This window comes from Grampus griseus (assembly GCF_964374135.1).
Source record: "Grampus griseus genome assembly, chromosome: 6".
Taxonomy (NCBI): domain Eukaryota; kingdom Metazoa; phylum Chordata; class Mammalia; order Artiodactyla; family Delphinidae; genus Grampus; species Grampus griseus.
This window is the reverse complement of record NC_139000.1, coordinates 46841453-46867637: the sequence shown is the minus strand read 5'-3', so window position 1 is coordinate 46867637 and position 26185 is coordinate 46841453. Positions and strand designations below refer to the sequence as shown.

Genomic DNA, 26185 nt, shown 5'->3' with positions numbered 1-26185 from the left:
ATTAAGTCCTTAAAAAATTTAATAGGGAACACTATGTGCCATGCATTTTTACCATCCTTATTTACAGATCAAACTTGGTCCTAGGGTCCACTATCTTCTTAACCAATATGCCATTCCACTCAAATTTTTTCCTTTTCAAATTCGTGCTGTGGGAAACACACTTCCCCTCAAACCAGAGGCCCTAGTTTTGCAGAGAAAGCCCACTGAAGAATAGACTTAATAAAAGGACTAGTCCTAGGCCATGTAGCTAATTCATGTCATCAGTGTCTGTCCTCTCAAAACATTTCTGGAGTGGGCATGTGCAAAATGAAACGTGATACATTCTTGACATGCTTTATATCTCAGTGTACATTCCAAAGATAATACTCACTTATAGTCTTGCCTGAGAAACATTCAGGTTTGAATACAGGAGTCTAGGTAGAACTGAATCTTCCTAGCTGCCTTAACACTTTGATCCCTTCTCCCCGGTCAATGTTCCAGACAAATCCAATCCTTAAGTCCAAATATGTTCTAAATTAGTGTTTCTCATAAGAAATGATTATGGAAACATTTATTACCACAATCTCATGCTACTTATTTCAAAGACCACTACAGAATGAAGTCGAAAGGTCCATCATCTTCCCATGTAAGTCTTCTTTATCCCCAACGTACCACTCTTGGACTTCAAAACCTTAAGGTTTAAAAATTTATTAAGCAAATGTCTGACAGTGGTAGCACTGAGGGAAAATAAGTCTTATTTAAACTTTGAATAAAAATTAAGTTTGCCTTCTAAATACCATAATTTTCAACTCAATTTTGGTTATTCAATATCCTTCATATTTCAGGAGACACTACCCTCATCATACTTCATATAGTATACATTTCCGCTCACCTGAAGCAAAAGTAGCAGCACTCAAAATACTGTGACAGGTGATAGTGAATCATCTGGGTATTTCCATTTCAAACTCCCATCACTGTGAAGTCATGGTTCTGCTTTTTGGAAGTCAGCATGTCGTTATCCCTTATTCTTTATTATCTCACGTGACACCTGCAAAGACCAAGCCCACGGGTCCATCTCAACATTAGAACCAATCCCCAAACAAGACTATGTCTGTTGTTGTAAACACACTGTCATGCCTAAAGTGTCATTTATAAAGCAAAAAAAAAAGGAAAAGGGAGATAGGAGGATTGAAAAATTATGACCTAAGTTCTAAGACTGTTTTAACCCTAAAAGTGCCTATTCATTTCTTCAAAATTAAATTGCCTATTATGTACCACACTTACGATGTTTTACAACACTCATCTCATGGCTCTCACTTGAATATATCATGTTCAGGGATGGCAATGGAAAAAAATTTACAATATAGCCATGCAAAGTCTACAAATGCAACTAAAACGTTCAATATGAAACATTTTCTAATTATCCCCCTTTAGGATTTCTAACTATGGCTTAAAAACCCAATGAACAAGTGGAAGTTTCCCTCTGTACATGGCTTTTATTATTTACATAATACAATACAGCATCAATGCTGAATAGCATGATTATGTGCAATACATAAATATGAACTATCTGTACACATCTGCAGATCTAACTCAGAACTAAGGTACATAAAATTGAAAGCAAAACTGAATGCTTTAAGAGTAAAAGTAAAAACTAAGACTGAACACTGCAATAAATCAGAAGTAGTGCCTCGTGTACATACTTAACTATTTACAGATGAAAACAGGCATTACCACGACACCAATCTAACTATACGCATTTATATATAAAAAACACAAGTTTCATACATCACAAAAAACCTTCCATTATAACACAGAAGTGATATTACCAGACAAGCATCAGTGAAGTATACTGCCTCTTCTAGTTGTTATTGTACAATGCTGTAGATAATGCAGCCCATGCAATACACCCAAGAACACTAGAGTCCTACACCCAAGTACAATTAATATGATAAAGCAGCCCTCTGCAAGTGGTGCTGGATACCACTAAGAAGTCTACCGCAGCCATGTTGGTTATGATTTTCCATGCAGAAGGGTACAGTTACATTAAGAACTGAAGTCTTTAAAAAAGCTTTAAACATTCTTTCTTGAACCAAAACAATTCAACAAAATATGCACATGAAAAATTAACTATTCAGATACCCTTGCAAATTAAAATTCAGATGCATGTTACTCAATAGAGCTGCTATATGTGAAAACCAAACGTAGAGTTTTAACTTCTTCTTGTAGACAAATTAATCTTAGTGCAGTTCTGTGCTACACAATATTGTTAGCAATGAGAGTAATGCAGACATCTTCTGGTGCAGGCCAGCATGATAAGCTTCAAAGATAGCTCAAGACCCTGTTGGCTTGATCTGTTTTACTCTTTATAACCAGTTATGATGTGTACCTTCCAAAGAATGTCTTATTTGACAGCTTTTAGAAGACCAATTAGCCAGGCTTACATATGGCACCAAAACACTGGTTTCACGGAAAGGTCTGATAGCTTTCTTTATAGCTTTCTTCCCGCTTCCAAGGAAAATGTGGAAATTAACAGGGTAAAGTTTATGGTAGAAGTAGACTGCCAGTCCTTTTCTGGTGTACCATTAAAAAAAAAAAAAAAATACAGGCACGTAACACTAGCCAGAGATTATACCTTGATTACATTCTCAAAGGCAGATATGCTGCAAACATGCAGATATTTCACGTACTTTGTTTGGCACAAGGGAACTAAATTTTGTCCCTATTATCTGTGTTTTCAACTTGCTGTGCAGATTTTCATCCAATTTAATTCAGGGGAGGGCATATACATTTTGTAGGGCTGTATCTATCCAATTCTGCCTGTAACAAACACCCACACATCCTAAAATATCAATTATAAGACAGACAAGTGTAAAGTAAAACTCTGGAGAACATCAAAGGAAAATGGCCATGCATCTGCTCTTTAATGTTTTCCTACGATATATTAAAATAAAAACAAAGTTATCAGTCTCTTCACAAGTAGTAATTTATATTCTCTGGATTTTTTCAGCCACAACAACTGGATTCTCTTTTCTGATTTTTGCTGCAGCTTCTGCTTTGTAATCATATGGACAGTTGTGCTTGTCAGAGTAACGGTGAAGTCCACAAAACAAATTTCCACACCGGCAGTCAAACCCTGTACATACAAGAGGAAGTAGAGTCACTTGGGAACTTGTAGCAATTAAAAGAAACAAAAGCATTAGTCAATACAGAAAAGGAAGCAGATTTTCATGACTCTTTGCAACATTAAAGAGTCTGTCACTTTAAACTGAAAGTGCTCTTAACCTCCTCTGACATGGTGAGAAATTTAAGTAACTATCCTTCCATAAACTCCTGTAGGTACCAAACAGGGTAGAAATTACACAGGCTCTGGAGTCAGGCTGATTTGAATTTAAATTCTAGTCCTACCGTATGTTAACTGGGTAATGTTTCCTCAAGTGAAGGCTAGGAAAAGACAACCACATACAGTTCTGAGATTTAAAGGAGAACAATTAAAAAGTATCTAGAACATTTTGTGCCTGGTTCAAAGTAGGTGCTTACTATTTAATTCAGCTATCTTTTTCCCAGGAGAACAGAACAAAGGAAAGAATCAAAAGGGATTAATTTTTATCAATCCGATAAAGGAAAGTAATTCAGAAGGCCTGAAGTTAGGAAAGGGTTTCATATGATTAGACAAACCAATGGAAATCAAACTCGACTTCTCTTCACTGTCCTCTTTCCAGTCTACTCTGGAAACTTTCTATTCTTCAAAGTCGGGCATTTTGTTTTATGTGTAAGACTGACCAGTCCCTTAGGGAGTAACTAGGAGCTCCCTGAATACCTGTAAGGCCAACTTTCTTTCTGCACATGAAACATCTGTTCTTCTTTGGTTTGGGCAACTCAGGGGCTTTTTCTTCACTTTGAGAAGTACTGGGCTGAGAAACTGATGGACTGGGCTGAGTGACAACTGAAAAACAAGGGTAAAAATTAGAAGTCTGTCAATTGTTTGGCTGATAATTATCTAAGACCAGACCAAAACAAAACAAGAGAAACAGTAAGATTCTTCCTGAAAATGTTTAAGAAGTCTTTCTTGAAAACATGTACTTTAAAAACAATCTTCTACTTTAATATCAGAACTTCTTTCAAATCTGAGAATTTCTTGCCAATTAACATAATACCACTTGCTCCTGTAAATTTTATTAAATTATCACTCCACTCAAATTCCTTTAAACTCACTCTAGTCCTGGCAAACAAAATCCTAATTCTAAATTTTAAAGACCTGAGAGATGTGGTCATCTGCTCAGTTTTTCCATATTCCAATTGCCTAAATGCAAACTTCTAAATTAGGGCAGTTCAAATTCAGGAAATAAGGTTACCAACTTCTGAGGTAATTAGCTATAAAGTCATTTTGCTTTTATACTGATAGAAAAAAGAAAAATTGTGTAGATAAACCCAATAAATTTTGACAAGTAAAACCCAAGTCATTAATCCCCTAATTAACTTTAGGTTCCAAAATTTCACAATTATTATTGTGCCATTTTAATAAGTGCTTTATATTGTCTTACATAGAAAACCTGCAGGATTAAAAAAAAAAAAAAACTTGAAATATCAGCAACGTTGTCTTTAGGACAGTGTAAGTACTTGTGAAGCTTTGATTTTAGACTATTAAGGATTCCAGAGGCAAAACAAGAATTTTTATAGCACAGCTGTAATTTACTTTGTGATACTTATCTAAAATGGGTATGGGGATTCCCTGGTGGCGCAGTGGTTGAGAGTCCGCCTACGAATGCAGGGGACACGGGTTCGTGCCCCAGTCCGGGAAGATCCCACATGACGTGGAGCGGCTAGGCCCGTGAGCCATGGCTGCTGAGCCTGCGTGTCCAGAGCCTGTGCTCCGCAACGGGAGAGGCCACAACAGTGAGAGGCCCGCGTACCGCAAAAAAATAAAAAATAAAAAATAAAAAATAAAAATAAAATGGGTATGAAATTTGGACAGTAAGAGATATGACCTACTTTTAAAAGTCCCTGTTTCTCCACCTAAAAGATCTAAGTTTTAAGTTTACTCATGACATCAATGGAATTTGTCAATATAAAGATAAAATTGCAGATTACTCTTTTAAAGTTCACATTACCACCAGGTTATTGAAAACAAAACAGCAAAATTTAATTCTACTTTTATAAAACTCAGCGAAACCAGAAGCACTATAAGCTGAGTTTTAATATTAATCCAAACCCCAATAGCAAATTAACGTATACAATACTAAAATTATTGCCTAACAATAGGTCAACACTAATGCTATCAGCATAAATCCAAACCAATTGGTTTAATAGGTACTGTAAAATTACCTCCAAATTTATAACTCATTTGCATTAGTAATATATCCAGTGAGATTAACAGTCTAATATTAGACCAACAGTAATATTCTAGCTACTACTTATTCCTAATACTCTACTATGGCAATGTTAATGTAATTTTTCCTGATGGTATAACAGTAAAGAACAATCTGTGGAATAGTGCTGGGGAGGTGACAGCTATATTTCCTTGGCCACACCTGAAAATTGGACAGTGGTTCCTAAAACATACAGGGAAGAGGGGCGGGGGTCAGTCAAGAAGAGAAAAATGATACAGAAAAGACAGAGCAGTGAACTACAGAACGCCTACTAAGAAATAATAAATGCACAGAATAGCTACAGAACTAATCCGAAAGAGTATTGTTCCAAGGTCAGTGTCATTTTGTGTTTTAAAAAAACAAAAACAAATGAAACAGAACAAAAGCCTCACAAATACTAATTTGGTCAGTTTTTCATAAGGATGGAACTTAACTTAAAAATACCAAATATGGATTCACCTGCCCAACTTAAGAATTTTCATCTTAAATGTATCAATTAAGAGTGATATGGTTCACATAAGCTCGGCTACGTACAAAAGCAAGCCTCCAAAGCAGATTACACATCCACTGACACTATTAGCTCACAATAAAGTTTTATATTGTGTTCAGTCAACACTATACCAGGAAATCATGAATTGATCAAATGCACTATGTGCACCATAGAGTATATAGATCATTGTTCCAGGGTCTAGCGCAGATAAATCAAACAAGTCAATCTTCTGGCAACATTAAAGCACTTCTGGTTGTGCTATGTAAGTTCAGCATAGACTCAGTCACTAACTAATGAAAACCAAAATGCCTTTCCACACTGAGTTTTTAAACTCCCATAGGGATCCCACACTTCTTCAATTCAAAAGTTTCTTTTAGTGTTTGATATGTTCTTTTGATTGAGTATTTTCTACAGTATTGACAATATCAAGACTGAATAGTTAATGCTTTTGATTATTGAATTTTTCTCCACAGCTTTGGAATTTAGTCCGTATAATTTCTTCCGTTTGTGAACAATACCTTCTTTAATGATTTAGATACTTTTAAAATATATTGGTGAACAGTTCATTAAATTCTTGACATTTTCAGTCTTCATATTATAAACTTTGCTGATTTGTGGATGCAGGGGCAAGGGGGGATGGGCAGAGAAGAAGAGATTAAAGAGTGACTATTTTACACTTCAAGGTACTTTAAAGATAGTGGTTTGCTTGGCCTCTATTTTATAGCTCTCTCTCCTCTTTGGTCCTTCAATGGGAAGGAAAGAATCCCTCCACCAACCCTTTGTCGTACTACCAAATCCAGAACTGAACTAGTATTAAACAAAAAGCATACCTGGCTCTGACACCTCTGTTTTCGCGGTAGTTATTTTGTCCTCTCTTGAAATGCTCATTTCTGTCATTTGCTGAGTTACAGGCAAGGCAGCCACAGGCACATTTCTATTTAAGTTCAAGCAAACATTTTTAAAGATGTTAAGGGTACTTCTTGGAAAGATAAGAAGTTGTCAGTTCAACATATATTATTTCCAATGTGATCAAATGGAGCTAAATAATCTAAACAAGATGCCCAGCACAGATGGATGAGAATAAGGAAAGCAATTTGATGAATGGCTCATCAATTCAAGCCTGCATATTTATATAGGTTACGATGTTCTATTATAGCCAACTAGAAATTTTTAGCTGTGCCTGTGATTTGTTTAAGGGCAAAAGGGGTAGCTTTGCCAGAATGCCTTACGTGGCATTACAATATAGTCTGCAGAGCCTCATTCTCTACAATTATTACGCCTCAATTACAAGGAAATAAAAGCACAGCATCTCAACACAGTATCCTTGAGGTTGTTCAGGAGTGCGTTGTTAATACATAGCTTTACTCAATGACCTACACGATCATATATTAAAGGACACTGGAATAATCACCAATTGTGCAACACATGTAAAGCCAAGGGCATCTAATGTATTAACATCCTTATTATAAGGCAATACGTATGATGTAATACATCATTATTTATTAACATTCATAATTATAATGTCATTTATCTTTATTTCCTCCCTGTATTATTATAAAAACCCAGAAATGTTTAATCTTACCTTGATTTTTCAGATGTGCTGCCAGCAGCACCTTCACAGTTGTTTAAACTAGCATCTGCTCTTTGTACAGATGCAGAGTCTGAGGTAGGACTGTTGGAACCACTAGCTGTCCCTATTTAGAAAAAAGGATTGGTAAGAAACAAAGCAACACTACAAACACTCATTACCAAAACTATTAATAAGTAACAAATACTTGCATTTAATTAGATTAGTGACTTAAGTACTTTCACTGTGCTGCAGAATCTTACACTTAAGTGATATCCAAACAACAAAAAAAATATATTAAAAAGTCATATCCAGTGAGTACATGTACTCAAAAACAAAAATGAAAAAGCTAGAAGATGCTTGTAGACAGTCACTCATTCCTCATGTAGTCATTCCAAGTACTTGGGCTACTATTGCTTTAAATTTCAAGCTTTTCTCGAGTCTTCTCTCCTTGGACTTTCAGGATTCATTCTCAGTCTTAGGGCCCAACTCTTGGTTCTATATTTTCTGTCCACCAGGTCTTCAAATGGGTTATTTCTTGGAACCAACTTACCCATTGGGCTCATTCTGCCACTATTCTGCTGCCTCTGAAGATGTTCTTTGTAGCAAACAGAACACATTCCATTTGTCCTAGGATTCCCATAAAAGCCACATCCTGTACTACACAGCATGGGCCCTGGGGTCTGGTTAGTCTCCTGAGCCATTTTTCTCCTGTAAACAAAACAAAACAAAAATTTTAGAAACTAGCATGTAGTAAAAAAAAAAAAAAAAAAAAAATCACTAAAATTAGTATGATAGTCATTATTGTACCTTTGTCATTTCTAAACACTGAGTCTGTTTCTAATAAAGCCCCCAATTGTGTTAATCTTTAAGAGAGTAGGCTAAATTATGAATATTTTGTTGCCTTTATAAAACAAGGGACATGAATGGAACTGTTTTAGCTTGATAAACAATGAACTATCATGACTTCACATTTTTAGGACAAAAAATTCTATCATTAAACATTAAAATGTATTATTTTACCTGTCACTGTTTCTGTAATTGGTGAAAAGGTCACCCTTCCCGATACCAGAATTATGTTTAAATCAATTTTGGCAATTGGTATCTTTAAATCACTTTCTACTCTCCTACACTACAGGCAGATTATTTCAAATAATCACAATTAACTACTGACTCTTCATATCTACTAGTTGTTCTTTAAACTAGCTGTATATTGGATGTAGCTCTAGAGCTTTCTTAAAACTAACATCTGAACATACGTGAGCCCTGTAGTAATTCAGTTCTGCTACGGGGCAGAGCATCTGTACTTTTTAAATGCTGCAACACCTTTACAGAAGACTGAAAAGAGAGCTGGTAGATCATCTAGCTTTTCCTGTTACCCTGGCACCAAAAAGTGAAGTTCTTTAAGAATTTAGGAAAAAGCTGCTTAAGAAATTCCTTTTGTTCTACATTTGACATGAGAAATCTGGGTCTGAGTATACTTTAAAGTCAGTGCCTAGAAACCTATAATGTACAAATTATTAGCCATAGATTTCTCAGCCAACGGCTCTATTAAAACTTTTAACAAGCACTTGTCTGCCTCATGACAGAAAATAATGAAACCTTTCCAAGCTCAATTTCAATATGGCAAAATAAAGCAATACACACAACCTTTAGTAATGGTTAATATTTAATGCTAGGTTACCAGAAAGAGCTTTATATAGCAAGCATACCCTTGCTTTTCCAGAAGCCTTCTTAAAATTAGCACAAACAGTAATGTTTTGCTAAATTTAGTAAAATTTCCTGAGTTAACAGACATAAATATTTAAGAAAAAAAATTAAAAACCTGGAAGGTTTCCATGTCACCTTTAAATTATGTATGAATGTACCAAAAGCGTATTTCAGAGCATTTTATCAAGGGGAGATTATGTGCAATAATTCTGGTCATTCTCCTTTAACTGTACCTTAATGTTGACTATGAAGGTGACTTATAAGTTATGAACTTTTCAAATAAGTGCAGGAAAGTACTTTCAGCTACAGCTTGTTACTTCCTAGAATTTCATACTGCTTTTTTCAACCACCACATACTAGGATACACTCTTTAGTGAGTTATTAAAAGCAATGTTTTAACAAGTATTAACACTTTTTACCAAAATTATAAAAAGGGGGGAAGAGGACTAACCAAACTTGACCTGGCCCGAATCCTGTCAATTATTCCAACAATCTAAATGATAGTAATCTTTCCTTTTGTTAGCAAAAAGCCATTATATTTCAAGCTTGAAAATACCTCAAGCCAATCAAACTTGTACAGAAAGTGACCAATACTTGCAACTTACTTCAGATAATAGTACTAATTTAGTTGACACTATCTCTTTAAATAGTAAGTGGAATTTAGCTGACTCATTTTGGATCAGGGTAGTGTAAACATTTCAACATCACTTAGGAAGTTTATTAATAAACACTTTCAGCTGGGTTTTTAAAATTTTGAGTATAACATGTACAAAAAATGCTTCAAATAACAGTGTATTTGCATGCCTACCATGCAAAGTATGTGAATCTTTGCCCTGCACAAAAAGCAGGGCCATTCCTTGAAGCCAGCTTAAGAATTACACTAGCTCACTTGCTATACTAACTTCTAGTGTCATCTAACAGTGGCTTTAAAAGTAAATTGGCCTAAAAGTCAACCCACATTAATATTAATCTGATTCTTAAAATCTTTTGTTTATATAAATGGGGGTGGGAATTTCACCCAATGATTTCACATGCAAAGTATTCCACCTTTCTTCAGAAAACACATCTACCTTCAAGTCACGATAAACAGCCTCCAAACTGAAACACAAGAGACACTGGGACATCAGTCTTCTACATGGCATCTCATCTTGTAGACTCCCCCCCCCCCCGAAAGCCAGCTTTTAAATGCCACCGCAAGAGCAAAGCTTGCCTTAATATTTCTCAGAAGCTTAGATCACATGGGCGGGCGCTTCAGCCTGTCACAAGGCTGCAATGTGACAGGGTGAGCGGGATGGAGGCTCTCACATAAAGCCTAGTCAACAGAGGCCTCTGAAATCAGCTTCTATTTTTATCTCAGAGCCTGCCAACTCCTACACAACCCCAAGAATTAAGGATGCAGCGCTCATATAAGAAAACAAAACAAAAAGATGCCATTAAGATTGCTAGATTTTTTCTAACACAGGGAATGATCTCACATTAAATCTAGAAAATGCAAGCATCATTAATCACTCATGAAGCCAAATGGTCAGGGTTGTTTATAAAAACCAAGCACAGCGAAGAGCATCAAGGCAGAAAGAATCCTCATGATCAGTGGCAATTTTTTTTGAGGTGGGTGTCGGGGATGAGTGCCATTAGGTACTGTGTTTCCCCACTTGTATTTTAGAAAAATACAATACCATTATTATTTACTACCTTTAAAGTTGCTAGAAACTTGAGCATTCATCATGTCAGCTCTATCAGTATAGCTAGAATGTTTATTTTTATAGTTTTTATAGCTGAAATGTGTATTTTTTTTTTTTTTTTACAGTTTGTGGCTTCCTATAATTCGTAGGAAAATCAAAACCAAAAAGACAGGAGCATGTAACTGAAAAATTCTCCAGCCTCAAATATGAATAAAAAAGGTTTTCATGCCTATGGAATTTACTTCTCTCAGGTGCACAAAATGTTAAAAGACGTTTAAGAATGCCTGCCCACCTGGAGTTGAGACCAGAGTTCTAGTTTCTAATCTACCTCTAAGCCAGTGACCTTGGGCAAGCCCTTACTCTCCAGATCTCAGTTCCCTTTTCCTAAATGGACATTAGTGTGATTTTAAAGGCTCCTTTTCAGGCTTAATACCGGCCCTGAGAGACAGAAAATAGGGAAGAATTAAACATCTTTTTGAGGGGGACATTTTTAAAAGAAAAACTTGAAAAATGAAATTGCAGTATTTTCACCAATTCAGTTCTAAAACCCTACTTTTAAAAATAAGGAGTAAAATAAAATTCATTTAGATTTTTTAAAAGGTCTGTAAATTACCTGAATGGCCAAGCTGAAGAACAGTGGCTCTATGACCTATATACTACTTTACCCTAATGTGCCCTTAGACTAGATTATTAGAAGGCAGTCATTCAATAAAGATAACCCGGACCTTTTCCCAAAACACAGCTCCACGGAGTGCGTGGAAAGCGAGTAAAGAATTTCATGTTCCTCAGCCTAAATGCACGAAACAAAGGAGAAGGTGCTCCATTTCCTTCATGAAAGGCATCTCGGGCGAGAAACGCAGCAACATCGGTAAAACTAAAACACGACAGAGAAGACCCCTCTCACCCAACGTTCCAGCGGATTATAAAACAAGTTCGGGTCCCACTGGTCCCCCATCCCTACCGCCATGCCCTTTCAAGCAAAGGCCTCGTTCAGGAAAGCACTGCAGGGCCTTTTCCAAAAACCACTGAGTCATGCAGAACAGCAGCTCCGCAGGCCAAGCCGGCCCCTAACCCTGCCGGTCCCGCGCCTACCCCCGACCCTGAACGGCCCCTCCGAGGAGGCGGAGATAGGGGGTGCGGCGGGCAAGGGGCTGGGGGCGCGGCCGCCGCGACCGCCTCTTTGTCTTTCCGGGTTTGGCCGCCCACGCCGGGCGCCACCGCGGAAGGCGGCCGCGACGGACTCGAGGGAGGCCCAGAGCTCGAAACCCCGGAGGCCGCACGCCGGGCATTGTTTCCCCGACCATGAGTGTGCGAGTGAGCCCGGGGCACAGGGAACTAGGCCTCCGGCCTCGACGGCAGAATGCCGCCTCCGTCTTTGTGCTTCCTGAGCTGGCTGGCGGGCTCTCCTCCCCCGGACGCCGCCATACGCTGGCCACTCGGCCTTCGTCGGAGGCCCGCGGCGCCCGAATCCCTCACTCCCAACCCCGGCCGACCACGAGTAGCCGGGTGCCCTCCCCAAGCCCCGTGCTACTCACCCTTCGGCGGCAGGAACCGGGCTGGCGCGCGACGCCGGCGCGGTGGGACCGGGCCGAGCCCTCACGGAGGGGCGAGCCGGAAGCCCTGAATTCGCCGCCGCCGCCGCGGGCCGGGAGCGGGTCAGAGCCGCAGGCGGAGGTGGCGCCGCCGCCGCGGGGTCTTCCTTTGTTCCCGCAGCAGCACCGAGCGTGGCCGGGACACGCCGGAGCTCGGGAAGTGGGAGGAGGGAAGCGAGGGGGGGCGGAGAAGGAGGCGGAGGGAGGGCCGAAGGCCGCGGCGGCTAACGCTGCTCGCGCCGCCGGCCCGTCGTTGCCTCACGCCTCCACCAGCGGCGGGTTTGGCCAACTCCGAGGGCGAGCGGGGCGCGCGCAGCTAGGCCTGGGCGCCGCAAGGGCCCGCGGATGGCGCTCTCTGTCGCTTTGCTACTGCCGGGGAAGGTGTGCGGCTCCAGGGAACGACGAACCCCAAAAGGAGATGCACGTAGGCCTGCGCTCCAGTCAACTGACGCGTCCTCTCCACCCGGCGCTCAGGCAGTGAGGGAAAGGGGAGGGGGTGCGGGGTCTGTGCGTCAGCGAAAACCCCGACGGCGGCCGCGGCGGGGAGCGCGTTGACGTCACGTGCTCGACGCCGCGCCTCCGCCTCCAGTCACCCGGCCGGGGAGGCGGGGCCGAGCCTGAGCGTGCTACCTATGCGCGGAGCCGAATCACTGACTCGGCTGCTGGCCCCAGGGTGGAGTTGGAAAGAAGTAGTCCTGTGGAGGATGCGTTTCTATTTTTAACCCGATTGTCCGCCCTCAGCCTCTCTCCTTCCGATTTTCTCAGTAAAGCCGACTTTTCGCCATCTGAGTTCTCGCGCTTTGTCTAAAGCCTTTGGCAGACATTTCCCTTTCCTCCTTACTCCCCACCCCTTCCCCACCCAACAAGAACGTGTTAGAAGGATTCGGCTCAAGAAGAGAAAATGAACTGCTGTTTAGCTTCTGGGTCTTCTCGCCTGTTTATGAAGTTTCCCCCGTCCGGTTCCCTCACACTCGCCTTCGGGTCTAAAGTCCAGCCTGAGCATTGCCCCTGATGCTCCCAGGAAGGAGCGGGGCGGGTGGCGCTCGCTTCCTCGCTCGCTCGCCCAAGGTCACGGATGGTTGTGCAGAGTCAGGAAGTGCTCCGCCGACTTGCTGCCCGTCTTCGGCCCCGGCGACACCGTTCTGAGCAAACTGTTTTGGCCAGCCTGTAAAATCCCTGGAAATGGACTATTCCAGCAGAGCCTCGTGAACTGGGAAAGCACCAAATGTTCTACCCGAGATGAAGTTAAGGAACAAACAAGCTAGACCCGAGGGAGAGATCAAAAAGGAGACGTTGCAGGAGGAAGTTCAGAAGGGGGCAATTCAAAAATGAGGCACAGGCCCCGACTAGTTTGAAAGGGTGAGTTAACTAAAAACACTGAGAAGCTTTTCAAAGCACCAACAAAAAAACCCACTTGCAGCTGGCCTCGCCAGGTGACTTTAGTTCAACTCAAAAAACACAAGTAGTAAGACAGAAAGGACTTAGGAAATTTTCTAGTAAACAATGGCCTAATGAATAAATAGAAACGATGTTTAGGGCTTCTAATAGCCACCATTAGACTGGAGTGAGAGGTCCCTTCGTTGCTTCCCAAACTTGGTGATAAGAAAAATCACCTGGAATAATTGTTTACTTTTAAATAATCACCTAGGACTTTCCCCTGGAGATAGTTTTGGTAGTCTGGGGTGGAGCTCAGGAACTTGAATATTTAAGTAGTACTCCAGGTGATTCTTCTTTATAATTTTGTGTATTTGGGAGAATGCTGTCCTGGTGCCCTGTGCCAAAATTTCCAAATCAAACAGTTCTCTGCCACAGTAAGTGGAATCCCTAGAACATAACTGAACATTTTTCTTTGCGATTTAGAGTTATTGCTGTAGGCAATTAAAGTGTTAGAAATATAAGTGTTGATAGTTTCATACACTGATAGTTTCAGACACTGGTCCCAGGACCATTGAAATTTACTTTCTTGAGTGAGTAGACAAATTAGTAAAAACATAGCAGCTACCATTTACAGACCATTTGGGGGGCTAAGTATTTTTCATTTAGGGTTTCATTTAATCCTCACAGCAATTCACTGAGATAGGTACTATATATCCATTTTTTACAGTTAAGTGATAAAGTGACTCCCTTGCGGCGCTAAAGGACAGGGAATCAATGGAGGTGGTTCTTACTGAGGACAAAAATAACTTAGAGATTTCCCCCTCCTCCCATTTTAGTTATTAAAAGGTGAAACGATAATTCCTGAAGGAGTGAAATTGAAAGAAAAAAAAAAAACCAGCTAAGTAATAAGGCAAGCTGGTTATTTAATAATGTATTGCATAAAATGTAGCCCCTTCTGATAACTTGTCTTCTCTACCAACCATTTATAATTTTCTCTATGAGACTATTTCAACCAGGAATATACCTGGTATTGAACCTAGTTTTAGCAGGTTACCCTTCCAGCACCTACACTAGTCGTTCTCAAAATGTGGTCCCCAGACCAGCAGCATCAGCATCACCTGGGCACTTGTTAGAAATACAGATTCTCAGGCCCCCACACCAGACCTATGGAATCACAAACTCTGAGGGTTTGTCCAGTGATGTGTGTTTTAACAGGTTCTCCGTGTGATTCTGATGCACGCTCAAGTTTGAGAACCACTGACTTACCCCACCATGCTGTAAGAGATCTCTCAATCAGATGTTCACACCATGTGAAGGGAAAAAGTTAAAAAAATTTTTTTTTCTCATATTTCTGGTGTAACAGATTAGGGGATATGCTTCTAGGGAGTATTTTTGTTTTTGTTTTGGTGTTCTAAATTATCAGTTGGTCTGTAAAGACAAACTATAGAACACAAAATATATAGCAGAATGCTCTTAATATAGTATGCAAAAGGGCTGTCACCATGGTCATCAGAGAAGGTTAAAATCAGCCTCTGCAAAAAATACCGGAGAAAGTGGTGTGTGCTCAAAATGTGGTGTTATTGATTGTTCAAAAAATACCTTTTGTAGAATTTCATTACATGGAACATACCAAGTGACTGGTACTGATCCATTCCTAAATACTCCTTGAAAATAATACTAACTCAATTATTTTTTTATTCATTTTTTCCATAAAAATGTTTTGCACACTTGCTACATTCTAGATACCCACTAAACTGGGTGCTGGAATATACATTGGTGGGAAAAAATTGATCTTACCCTTGTTCTCATGGATCTTACTGTCATATTAGGGAGAAGGACGTTAACAATATTATCATGCAAATATGTAATGAGCTGGTAAATATTTTGAAAGAAAGGTGCAGAATGCTATGGGAGCATATAACCAATGACAATGGATGCTGAAAACTCACCCAAATCTGAGTTCCATTGCCAATCATCTCCATCACCAGTGGAACTAGGCTTATTTCCTTAAAGTAGTTAACTATAGCAAACTGGCATGTCATATGAGAAAGTTGGAACAGTTTGTATTCTGCTTAAGAATTCAGGTAAAGTCATTACAAGTTCACTTACATTTTTCTTTGTAATCTAGGGATGAGCCAAAAAGGGGATTGATAATTGGAGAAGAGCAAATTAATTCAATTTCTTAGAAAGTAGAAAACTGACATCTTTTAAAAATAGCAATAGAGGTTATTAGTCCACTGTAAAATATAAAAGACCTGGAGTTATTTTAGTTTGACATGGAGCTTTCCATTATGGAATAAGAATTGCTTCTATGTATGGCATGATTGTAACACCCTGTCATGGGTATTACATTTTTTCTCTGTGCTTGAGTAGAGCTTGGTGAAGCACAAAGTCTGCTGGGGTTTTAAAAACTGTTAGGTGTCATTTGATGTTCACATAGTACCCTTCTTCTCTCTCCTTCTTTATCCCCTTCCCAGATCTCAAAGGTCAAGGTAACAAGATTCAATTGTATTTTTATTATTTTCAAAATGATTGGCTGAAAGGATATAATATTGTATTTAGAGCAAATCAACTAATTAAAAAATTAAGAGTAGAACATACCATTACTTAATTTAAAATTTTTCCTCTAATAATTAGTAATTAAATAATAATTAAAATATCAGTGAGTCCAATAATGGATTGGTTTTAGACCTAGCTCAACAAGTGACTGGCTGAGTATTTTTCCCCGGGGAAATGATAAAACAGTAGCAATTTAATTACTGTGTAGACCTTTTGATAGTGTTAAAGCCATACTTAATTTCAGTGAAAACAACTTGATCAAAGAATCTTCAAATAAATGGCATGGATGGCTTACCTAATTAGAGAAGACTTTTAGACACAATCCAGATATTTTCATCATAACCATAAACAATTTTTACGACTGTTTAAATGAACAAAAGCCTTTATTACTTATGTACATTAAGAACTTAAGGTGAAGGAAATCGATGAATATCTATGTGTGTGTGTGTGTGTGTATATATATATATATATATATGTATTGCTGTGGATATCACCTTTGTAAGACACAAGGTACTTTGGTCTCAAGAACTTTAGGAAATCTTTGTGACTGAACAAACAATCTAGGTATAGATGTTAAGTATGTGATTTGAATCTCAGTAGTTGTATGTGGGGTTGGCTCTGAAACAACACTTTGGAGCATGTCATAACTTGGGTTCATAGGTGGTGGGTGGGCCAGAAAGACAGTCAGGAATGGGGTCAGTGATTTGGCAAGTGCCCCACAGCAACTAGAATGGTACAGAGCTGGGGCAGTGGCAGTTGGCACTAAGGCCCTAGCTGTCAGGCAACAGAAAAAGATCACAGAAAGCAGGTAGATACCATCAGGGTGGTCAGGATTCAGTCAGAAAACTGGTAAGAGAGAAATGGGTAGGGTGGGCCCTTGTCCTGGAAGAATGTAAGTTGTAGAAGGAGAGTTTGTGTAACATTTTTTCATTTACAGTGTATATTCGAATACATTAATTCAATGAACTCTTACAACAGCCCATTGAGATAGGTATTATCATCTCTCCTTTTGCAGAGGAGTTGACTGAGGCTCAGGGCAAACTCATGTGTCCTGTCCAATGTCATACATCTAGTAAGAGTCAGAGCTGGGAATTTAACTCTAGCCTTCTGTCCCGTGGTTCAATGTTCTGCTGCTCTCCAGGAGCATTTCCTCTTTTAATTTACGTCATAATTATATTTCCTGTTATAGTGTGAACCACACTTGTATATCTTGTATATCACTCATCTCACCCAAAACTGTGACCTTAATAGAAACTCTGATTAGATAGTTTCTTCCAACCTAACAGGCAATTCCTAAGTCTCATTTGCCGGTTCTAACCTCTCTATCCAACTTCTAAATGTGGCATTCCTTAAGTCTAGCACCCAAGCACTCTTTGTTTCTCTACTGCACATACTCTCAGAGTGATTTCACTCACTTCCATAGATGTAAATGCTATCACCTGGTGCAATGGTTCTGCTAGAAAGAAGTAGGTGCTGATACTCCAGGTCCACTTGTGGCTTCTCTTCTAGTCCAGCTCTTCCTTTCAAAAAGACTTCTCTCCCCCCATTTTTTTCTGGCTTAGAGGTTAAGAAGCATGCTTCTTTTTGAGAAGCCTTCAGGAGTAGAGTATGAAATAAAGGATTCATGCAATAGGAGTTAGATTCAACCAGATGACTTCTTCAGCCCCTGGCAATTATAAGACCCCATGATTTCTTTGAGTGCATATTTAAATGAGTAAATTTCTGTTCATTAACTGTTTTTAAAAACTTTATTCTTTTGTAATCACTTGACCTTATAGTTAAGATAGAATTTTAAAAAAGGATAAAAAGCCAGAAATTCATAATAAATTATTTAAAAAAATGAAAACCAGTACAACAGTGTAACTGCATAAGGATTAAAGGAACTATATAAGTTTCAGGCAAATATATTTAGTATTTATTTTGTGCTTACTTTGTGCTTTTATATACCTTATTTCTAATTTTTACAATAATCCTTTGAAGTAGTGATGATTATGCTTTTTGACAGAGGTAGGGCAGAGGTACAAGGAGATAAGTAATATATATCAAATCATATAGTTGTTATTGAAGAGTGATGTCAAACCCAGGTCAGTCTTTGAGGCTCAAGTCCTTTCCAATGCAGTAATACCTTTCCTAAACTAGTCATAGTTACAAACTTTTAGAGGGTCCTCTTCAGCTGTCCACCCAGCACAGAAGTCTTCTAGACAGCATCTTCAGCATTCAGGTTATGCGCTGATAATGCTAATGCTATGAAAGGATGTGCTCACACAGTAACCCATCCCAACCTCCCTAAAATCGTGATACAAGATTTAATCCAGATAATTACCATTATCTAGTTTGCAAAGACCTCAGAAAAACATAACTTTAGTCTTCCATTTAAATGTATTCTATGACTATTAGGATGCCATTGGTTAAAAACAGCCATCATTTTTTTTAGAACTTACTGCTAAACATATTCAACAGGGTGGCTATTTCTTTCAATTTGTACTTGGGTATAATTCTGTGGTCTCTTTACTATTGTCAACTCTCATTATCGGTTAGTGGATTATATGCCATACACCTCATCTGCAGTAACTTGGATGCTTTGCCATTTACAGCAAATTTGTTTTCCTATGTTGGAGGTATGTTGAGGATGAAGGAAAAAGAAGAAGGAGAAAATAACAAAAGAATTTTGGGGTGGAAATCTATTCTACATCTGTTTTATTATGCTATTTAAAAAAATTACAAAGTATTAATAGTATATGAATATATTCTCTTTGGAGGATAAATTTCAAGCAGCACACGATTTTAACATAAGAATGAGTCTCCTGTTCAAGCAACCCCCAACCCATTCTCCTCTTCCCAAAGATAATCCTTAGGTACTTATGTGTCTATACTTTCAAACCTTATTTTATGCATTCATGTACTTATATCTATAGAGAGAGAGAGACAGACGTCTTTGTGATTTGTTTACATACATGGAATTGTGCTGTATATATTGTTCTGCAACAGTATGCTTTGGGGATCTTTTCCATATCAGTGCATAAATATTGACCTTATTTATTTTAACAAATTCAATTAACAAAATTTGAGTATGGATGTAACATAATTTATGTTAATCATTATCCTACTGGTGGATGGTCAGATTTGCATTTCTAAACTATGATAAACAATGTTGATAAGAGCAGTAACTTATTCTGAAAATGCCATGTATTAATACCAATTGTTTGCATTTAAAAAAATATTTTTCATATGGCCTTTGACCTTGCTCAAATGTCAGTCCTTGTGGGTAGAATTACTTTTTAAGAAAGCAGATAAATCTTAACTGACTTTACTAACCGTAACCTCTCCTTCTTTCCTTCCTTCCCTCCTTCCTCCCTCCCTCCCTCCCTCCCTCCTTTCTTCCCTACCGCCTTCCCTTCCTTCTTTCTTTCTTCCTTCCTTCTTTCCTTTCTTCCTTCCTTCCTCTCTCTTTCTTTTTTCACTTTTTCACTTTTGAAAAGATAATACGCATAAGATGGTTAAGATTCACTAGGAGAGAATCAACTACAGTGTGAAGTCCTGCATCATTTCTCTCCCATCCAGAAACTAATGACCATGATGACAGTAGGTAACATTTGTTAGGCACTGATTAAATGCCAAGCTTTGCTGTAAGCACTTTATACATATTAATGTTAACTTAATTATTTCTCATAGAAGAATTAGGAAGTAGGCACAATTATTATCCCCATTTTGCTAATGTGGAAATTGTCAGAGGTTACCCTGGTACTGGACAAATGAGAGGACTTCTACATGGTGTTCCTCAAAGGCCTGGACAGTGAGGCCTTACCCTGGGTGTGGTAAAAGGGAGCAGTGCAACTCCACCAAGGCCCACTGTCCACAGCTCCTAGTCAAGAGCTGCTTCATACTTTGTGGGCATCCATCTTAGGGGGAGCATCTCCTCTGCTTCACCTGGGACTTTCCCAGTTTTAGCACTAGAAGTCCCAGGTCCCTGTCAATCCCTCAGTTGTGGGCAATCCTAGATGGTTGGTCACCCTAGTCCAAGTACTATTTATTTTGAGGAAAGGTGAGGGAGATCATACCTGGAGCAGGTGAGTGGATGACCTGCCTCATGGTCACCAAGGACTTTGGCAGGACCTTCATTGTGAACTACTGGCAGTGAATAAATATCTTTTCATAAATCCAGCTGTATAAATGGTAAGGTCAGAGCTGCTGACTTACCCTATCCACAGGGTCAGTACCTTTCCCTGTGAGACAGGAAAAGGTAAAAAGGATAAGAGGCCTACCACTTGGCTTGCATTCTAATATATCAGGGCACAAAGGATGCTGATGAGGAACCAAACCAAACAAACTCTCTGACAGCAAAAGTTCCTATCCTTTTTGACTTTTAATGTCATGCAGTTTAAATGTAATGTCCTGCTTCTACTCATAATAGGCCTACAAAATATTCTACTCTTCCTTGTTTCACCTGCAGTCAACAGTCTAAGTTACTTCATTATCTATGTTGCACAGATTTATGGCTTTTTTTGGTGTGTGGTCTGGAATTAGCTTCCTTACAACAAAGATGAAATGTCCCTTTAAGAAAAAATCTAAAAGCAAAGATTGCATTTTTTTCTTGAACAGTCTGGCAATCTTGATATATTTAGAGTTGCAAATAGAATGACTTTTTTGCTGTTATTAATTCAGTCACAAATTGCAAAGGGGATTAGAAAACCAGGAAATCAGTCATGTTTCTTGGCGGATGGTGGGTCCCAAGAGAGGGAATGATGAGACTATGGCTATCCTTACAAAAAGAAACACAAGACAAAGCCTGCCATAAAACCTCATTTGAAAATTGCTCCTCTTAAGAAATTATGCTAAAAGTGGCCTGCTCCTAGAAATACAAGTAAAAGAGTCAACCAATTTTTACCTCATAATATCAGTTTAGCTCTGGAATTGTGCTTAATGCAGCTCTAAGTGGCTGAGGGAGTGACATCATTGACCAAAACTACACTTGACAGAATTCTGTGAAGCTCAGAGCTACAGTGCAAGGCCATTGATTTTGCAACAGTTTGTTTCTTTTCTGATCTAAAAGTGATTTCTATTTCTATGCCAGGGGATCTTATCTATTAATGTTGTTCATTCTGCACTAGTCATCATTTTCCTTGGAACATGCCATCCTATGTAATCTGAGCAATAAGAACATCAGAAACTGACTGGTGGGAGATGTGGCCCTGAAAACACTGAAGGCACTTTGTCCCCAAGGCAGGGGTCACTAGGGAGGGAGAAGATGTTCTGGACTCTAATCAGACAAATACATTACAAAATTTCCACCTCAGACTTTCTCATGGAAGAACTAAGAAATTATATATACTCTTTGATTTGTTCTTATTATTAAAACAATGGACTTTCTGAGTCTCTCCAACACATGTTTATTGACCACCCACTCCATAACTTGCAGCTGGCACCTGCAGAGCAACATTGAGGGTGATCTGGCCTCTTCCCCCGAGGAGCTGATATCCTCCTGACCTCATCGTCTACTGCTGTCACTCTTCATTGCTTTGCTTCTGTCACTCTGGCTTCCTCGCTCTTCCTCAAACATGCCAAGCACTCGGTTGCTTCAGCGCTTCTCTACTTACTGTTTCTTCCACCTGAATAGCTCTTGTTCCAGATATTTCACTTTATTGACTCCCCGATTAAAGATCACCCTCACAAGGGAGGCCTTTCCCAACTCACCACATAAAAGAGCACACACACACACACGCACACGCACACGTGTATACCCTTTTACTATCCCTTATCCTATTTTACTTTTCTTCATATCCATTTTCTATCACATCAAACATATATTACTTTTATTTATGTCTTTATTAAGTGTCTTCCCCCCACTATCTTTTAAGCTCCATGAGAGCACAGAATTAGTCTCTTTTGTTTCCTGCTATATCCCTTGCGCTAAGAACAGTGCCTGGCACCTCGTAAATATTCAGTGAATAATTGTGGGAAGAACGAATGAGTGAAGCGATCAAGTAGACTGCTCTATTATTCACACTCAGTAGGTGGGTCTAACTCAGTGTTTTTATGCTCCTAAATCTTGAAGATCATGCCTCAAATTCTAAGTTACCTCAGAAATCTTTAAGGTCAACTGTTTTATTCTGTGTCTAGTCTAAGGCTTTGGGCCCGAGGGAGGATAAATAATCAGGTCTCACCTCTTTTCCTGTCTCCTTCAACTACAACTCTGCTTTTAGCAGTTGTATATAGTGGACTTCAACAAAAGATTTCTTGTAAAGATAGGATTTCTCGAGCTAAAATACAATAAGCAAACAAAAAGCAGAAAAAGAAAACTACTATTTGAGGGAATTGGGATGAGGGATGTTAATCCTTTGCTTTAACACTTCTATCAGCATTACTCAGGGACCCTGAAGAAAAATCTGAACTAGGTGAGTGAGTCGGTGCTGGAGTCTTGTGAAAGCTCAGCTTACGACAAGACAGAACCTGGAGGGGGCCTTGAAACAAAGCTGGAGTTTAATGTTTTAACTATTTTAGAATAACCTTTAAAGGTAATATGATGTTAGGAAATTTTCATCTGGATCACTTTATATTTCAGTGTTAGAGAAGTCGAATCAAACGCGTCTTTGTTAACATATGCAAGATGTTTTCCTGAAAAATCCTTATTTTGAGAGATCAAATTTGCATCGTTAGCAGGGAAGCTATTAGAAAAACAAGAGCACCTAAGACTTAAACAATAAAAAATTGTATGGATTCTTACCAGTTGTCCACTCTTGACTGTTGAAATGAACAGCTGTGAGCTTTGTGCTTCCAGTTTTCACATGGCCCACATGTCCTTGGCGGAATCCTACAGTTGTCATTTAAACAAACATATCTTTGTCATGTTGGAACAGGCATCTGATTTCATTCTGCTGGAGAGATGTGATCTGGGTCTGCAGTAGGCAATTGGAAGCAGGTAGTACAGTTCAGAACACTGTAGGGACTAAGGTTCTCCCTGTCCTTGGCATGTAGTGTTAGTGCCCACGGAGAGGAATGAATGCCCCAGGCACCTATTTGGCAGCGCTCTGTGCCTAGGACAGTGCTCAGTACCATGGGGGAATTTTAAAGAAATTTGAGATCATCTCCGTAATCCTGTTCCCGCTGCCTTCGTGGCAGAGTCAAACTTTCTAGAAGAGAAGAAGCCTGCTCATTGATTTTCGATTACTTGGCTAAACGCTGGCTTCTAAAGCCAACTCTGTCTCAGCAGTTCCTTTGTTCTTCAGGAGCTGCCCTACTGCCTTCAGTATCCTCTCGCTTTAGTGTATTTTGCACACAACTTCAAAACATCAGTCTTCCTACAAGGGAAGTAGATTTGAAGCAGATTGAATTTGAAATCATATAAGACCTGGGCCTATGTCTTGTTTAAAGATTATTCTACTGACAAGTAGTAGTAACACCTCCACTATAGAATTGTGGCGGGGATCAAATGAGATCATGTATGTAAAAGCAACTTGTAAAGAATAAAGATCAAGGGACTTCCCTGGTGGTCCAGTGGTTAAGACTCTGTGCTTCCCCTGCAGGGGGTTCGGGTTTGACCCTTGGTCTGGGAAATAAGATCCCGCATGCTGTGTGGCATGGTCTTAAAAAAAAATAAAATAAAATAAAGATCAATACAAAAGTAAAATATTATTAGTATTAAGCTCTATTTTATTACGTATCCCCTTGATAATGAAAACCTTCCAAGGTTACTTATTGCCTATGGAATAAAGTCCACATGCATTAACCTGTTATAAGAGGCCCTCTCCTTTATGCTCTATTCTTCATATCTTCTATACAGAACCCATTCTTCAGGCAATCCAAGCTTTTCACAGTTCCCAGAACAAAGCATTACTTTCCTATATCTGTTACCTTTGTGAACTTAGTTCCCTTTTCTTGGAATGTTCCTCTACTTATTTTAGCCAATTGAAAGCCTACTTTTTTTTTTTTTCTTAAAAAATTTTTTTTTCTCTCTTTTCATGAAGCTTTTATCCTATGTTTTCTTCTAAGAGATATGTAGTTTTAGGTCTTATATTTATGTCTTTGAACCATTTCAATTTTTGTATATGGTATAATAAGGGTCAACTCTCTTCTTTGGGATGTACGTATACAGTTTTCCCAGCAGCATTTATTGAAAAGACTATTCTTTCTCCTGCTCCATTTTAAAATAAGCAAGTATATGTATTTATTTATACATTCCCCTTTCCTAAATGGTAGCATACTAATGCATATCTTCACCTAGCTTTTGTCATTTAACAACATATTCTGGAGATCATGTACTAGAGACCTTCACTCTCACCCCCTTTCTTTTAATTGGTGGTATGATATTCCATTTTTTTGGGTGGACCATGTTTTATTCAACAAGTTTCCTATTGATGGACATTTGGGTTTTTTCCAGTTTTTGATATTATGCATAGGGCTGCAGTGAATAGACTTGTGCATATGTCTTTTCATTTTTTGATAGTGAATCTTTCCAGGAGGTGGGATTGCTGAGTCTAAGCAATACAAGATAAAGTTATGCCTAATTTTGTTAAATATTGCCAAGTTCTTTGCCATAAGGTTTGTACCATCTTACATTCTCAACACCAATGTTTGTGAGACCCTGTTTCTCAACATTGTTTCTAGTAGTGTATATTGTCACACTTTTGGAATTTTGTGACTCTCATAGGTGGGAAATGAAATATCACCCACTAATTTTTTAAGGCTGAAGTACCATTTCTTATTAGTTTGCAGCAGGCATATGTAACTTGTTATACCCAATACTGTACTATGGGTATAAGGGTACATACATGATCTCCCCTACAAACAGGAAGCTTTCTGAATGAGTGAAAGTAGTGGGTCTAATTGATGTTTTAAAAAAAAAATGTTTCAAGGGCTTGGAATATTGTTGGCATTCATTGTATGTTTGCTGAAGGACAGGGTAAGTGAATAAACTCAGAATTAGGAACTTGTTTTTATATACCATTTTTAGAGTCTGTAATTATGTTTACAATCATCTCCAGTGGGCGTTTATCTATGTGGTGGAACCCATGGAAAATTCAGGTGATTTTTGAGTGATTTTTTTTTTTCCTTGTCTGAGAAAAGATGTTCACAGAGATGTAGACCTTTTTTTTCCCCTGAAAGATTCTGTTGAGTTCTGCACAAAACCTCCCTTGGAGAATATGGTCATTTGGAAAGTGTATTTTATTTTCTATTTACATTGCAATTTATAAAGTTCCTTCATGTCTATTGTTTGTTTTCAGCCTCACAACAGTGGTGAGACAGACACATGTCTGTTTATGGAAGAGAAATTTGTGACTCAGAAAAGTTCAGTAACTCGATCAAAGTTACTGAGACAACAGAAGCAGAGCCAGGCCTCAAACCCAGGTCTTCTGATGCCAAAGCCAGCATTCTTTCTTGTACACCACAGCTGCCATCTGGAACTTGGTAAGAGTTTTATAATTTTCTTCTGTTGTTTTTCTTTAGATAGGAACAGCTTTGAATTTTAAAAATAAAGTCACTGAGGTCATTTTTCCTTTTAATATTTATAATGTGATATCTTGTGTATGTAATATGATAAAGGAAGAAGTGTCATATAAGGCTCTATGTGTGTACCTCTCCTAAGATGCTCTTGTCCTGGAATTGTGTAATCGAGGCTCAGAGAATGCATTCATTGCTGGGTGTCATGCCACTGATATAGTCATAGGAAACATACTGTGAAGATAAAAGCCACCTGTCTTTAAAATATTTTTTTAATTCATAAGGGCAGTTTCTAGTTCACGACGTCAAGGCGAGCACATTTATTTATTCCTCTCTCACAGAAATAATTTAAAATAGTATTAGAAGAATAAAAAAGATTTGTAGTCCACAGAGATGGGGAGAATTATAAGTGGTCATGAGTAGAT

At 38.9% G+C, this 26185-nt stretch overlaps 1 protein-coding gene across 2 annotated transcripts; it reads right to left on the bottom strand.

Annotated features, from left to right (window-relative positions):
- Positions 1 to 1455: 1455 nt before the first annotated feature.
- Positions 1456 to 12483, bottom strand: ZFAND5 (zinc finger AN1-type containing 5). 2 transcript variants are annotated; one of them, XM_082656052.1, is made up of 6 exons: positions 12333 to 12483; positions 7959 to 8116; positions 7421 to 7532; positions 6669 to 6772; positions 3800 to 3925; positions 1456 to 3115 (listed from the first exon to the last, which is right to left on the bottom strand). In XM_082656052.1, the coding sequence occupies exons 2-6, from the start codon at positions 8107 to 8109 to the stop codon at positions 2967 to 2969; spliced, it is 642 nt and encodes a 213-aa protein (XP_082512178.1). In that variant the 5' UTR covers positions 8110 to 8116; positions 12333 to 12483; the 3' UTR covers positions 1456 to 2966. The 2 variants fall into 2 exon arrangements, with proteins under 2 accessions (XP_082512178.1, XP_082512179.1); XM_082656053.1 differs by lacking the exon at positions 12333 to 12483 and adding an exon at positions 10186 to 10318.
- Between the last annotated feature and the right edge of the window lie 13702 nt (positions 12484 to 26185).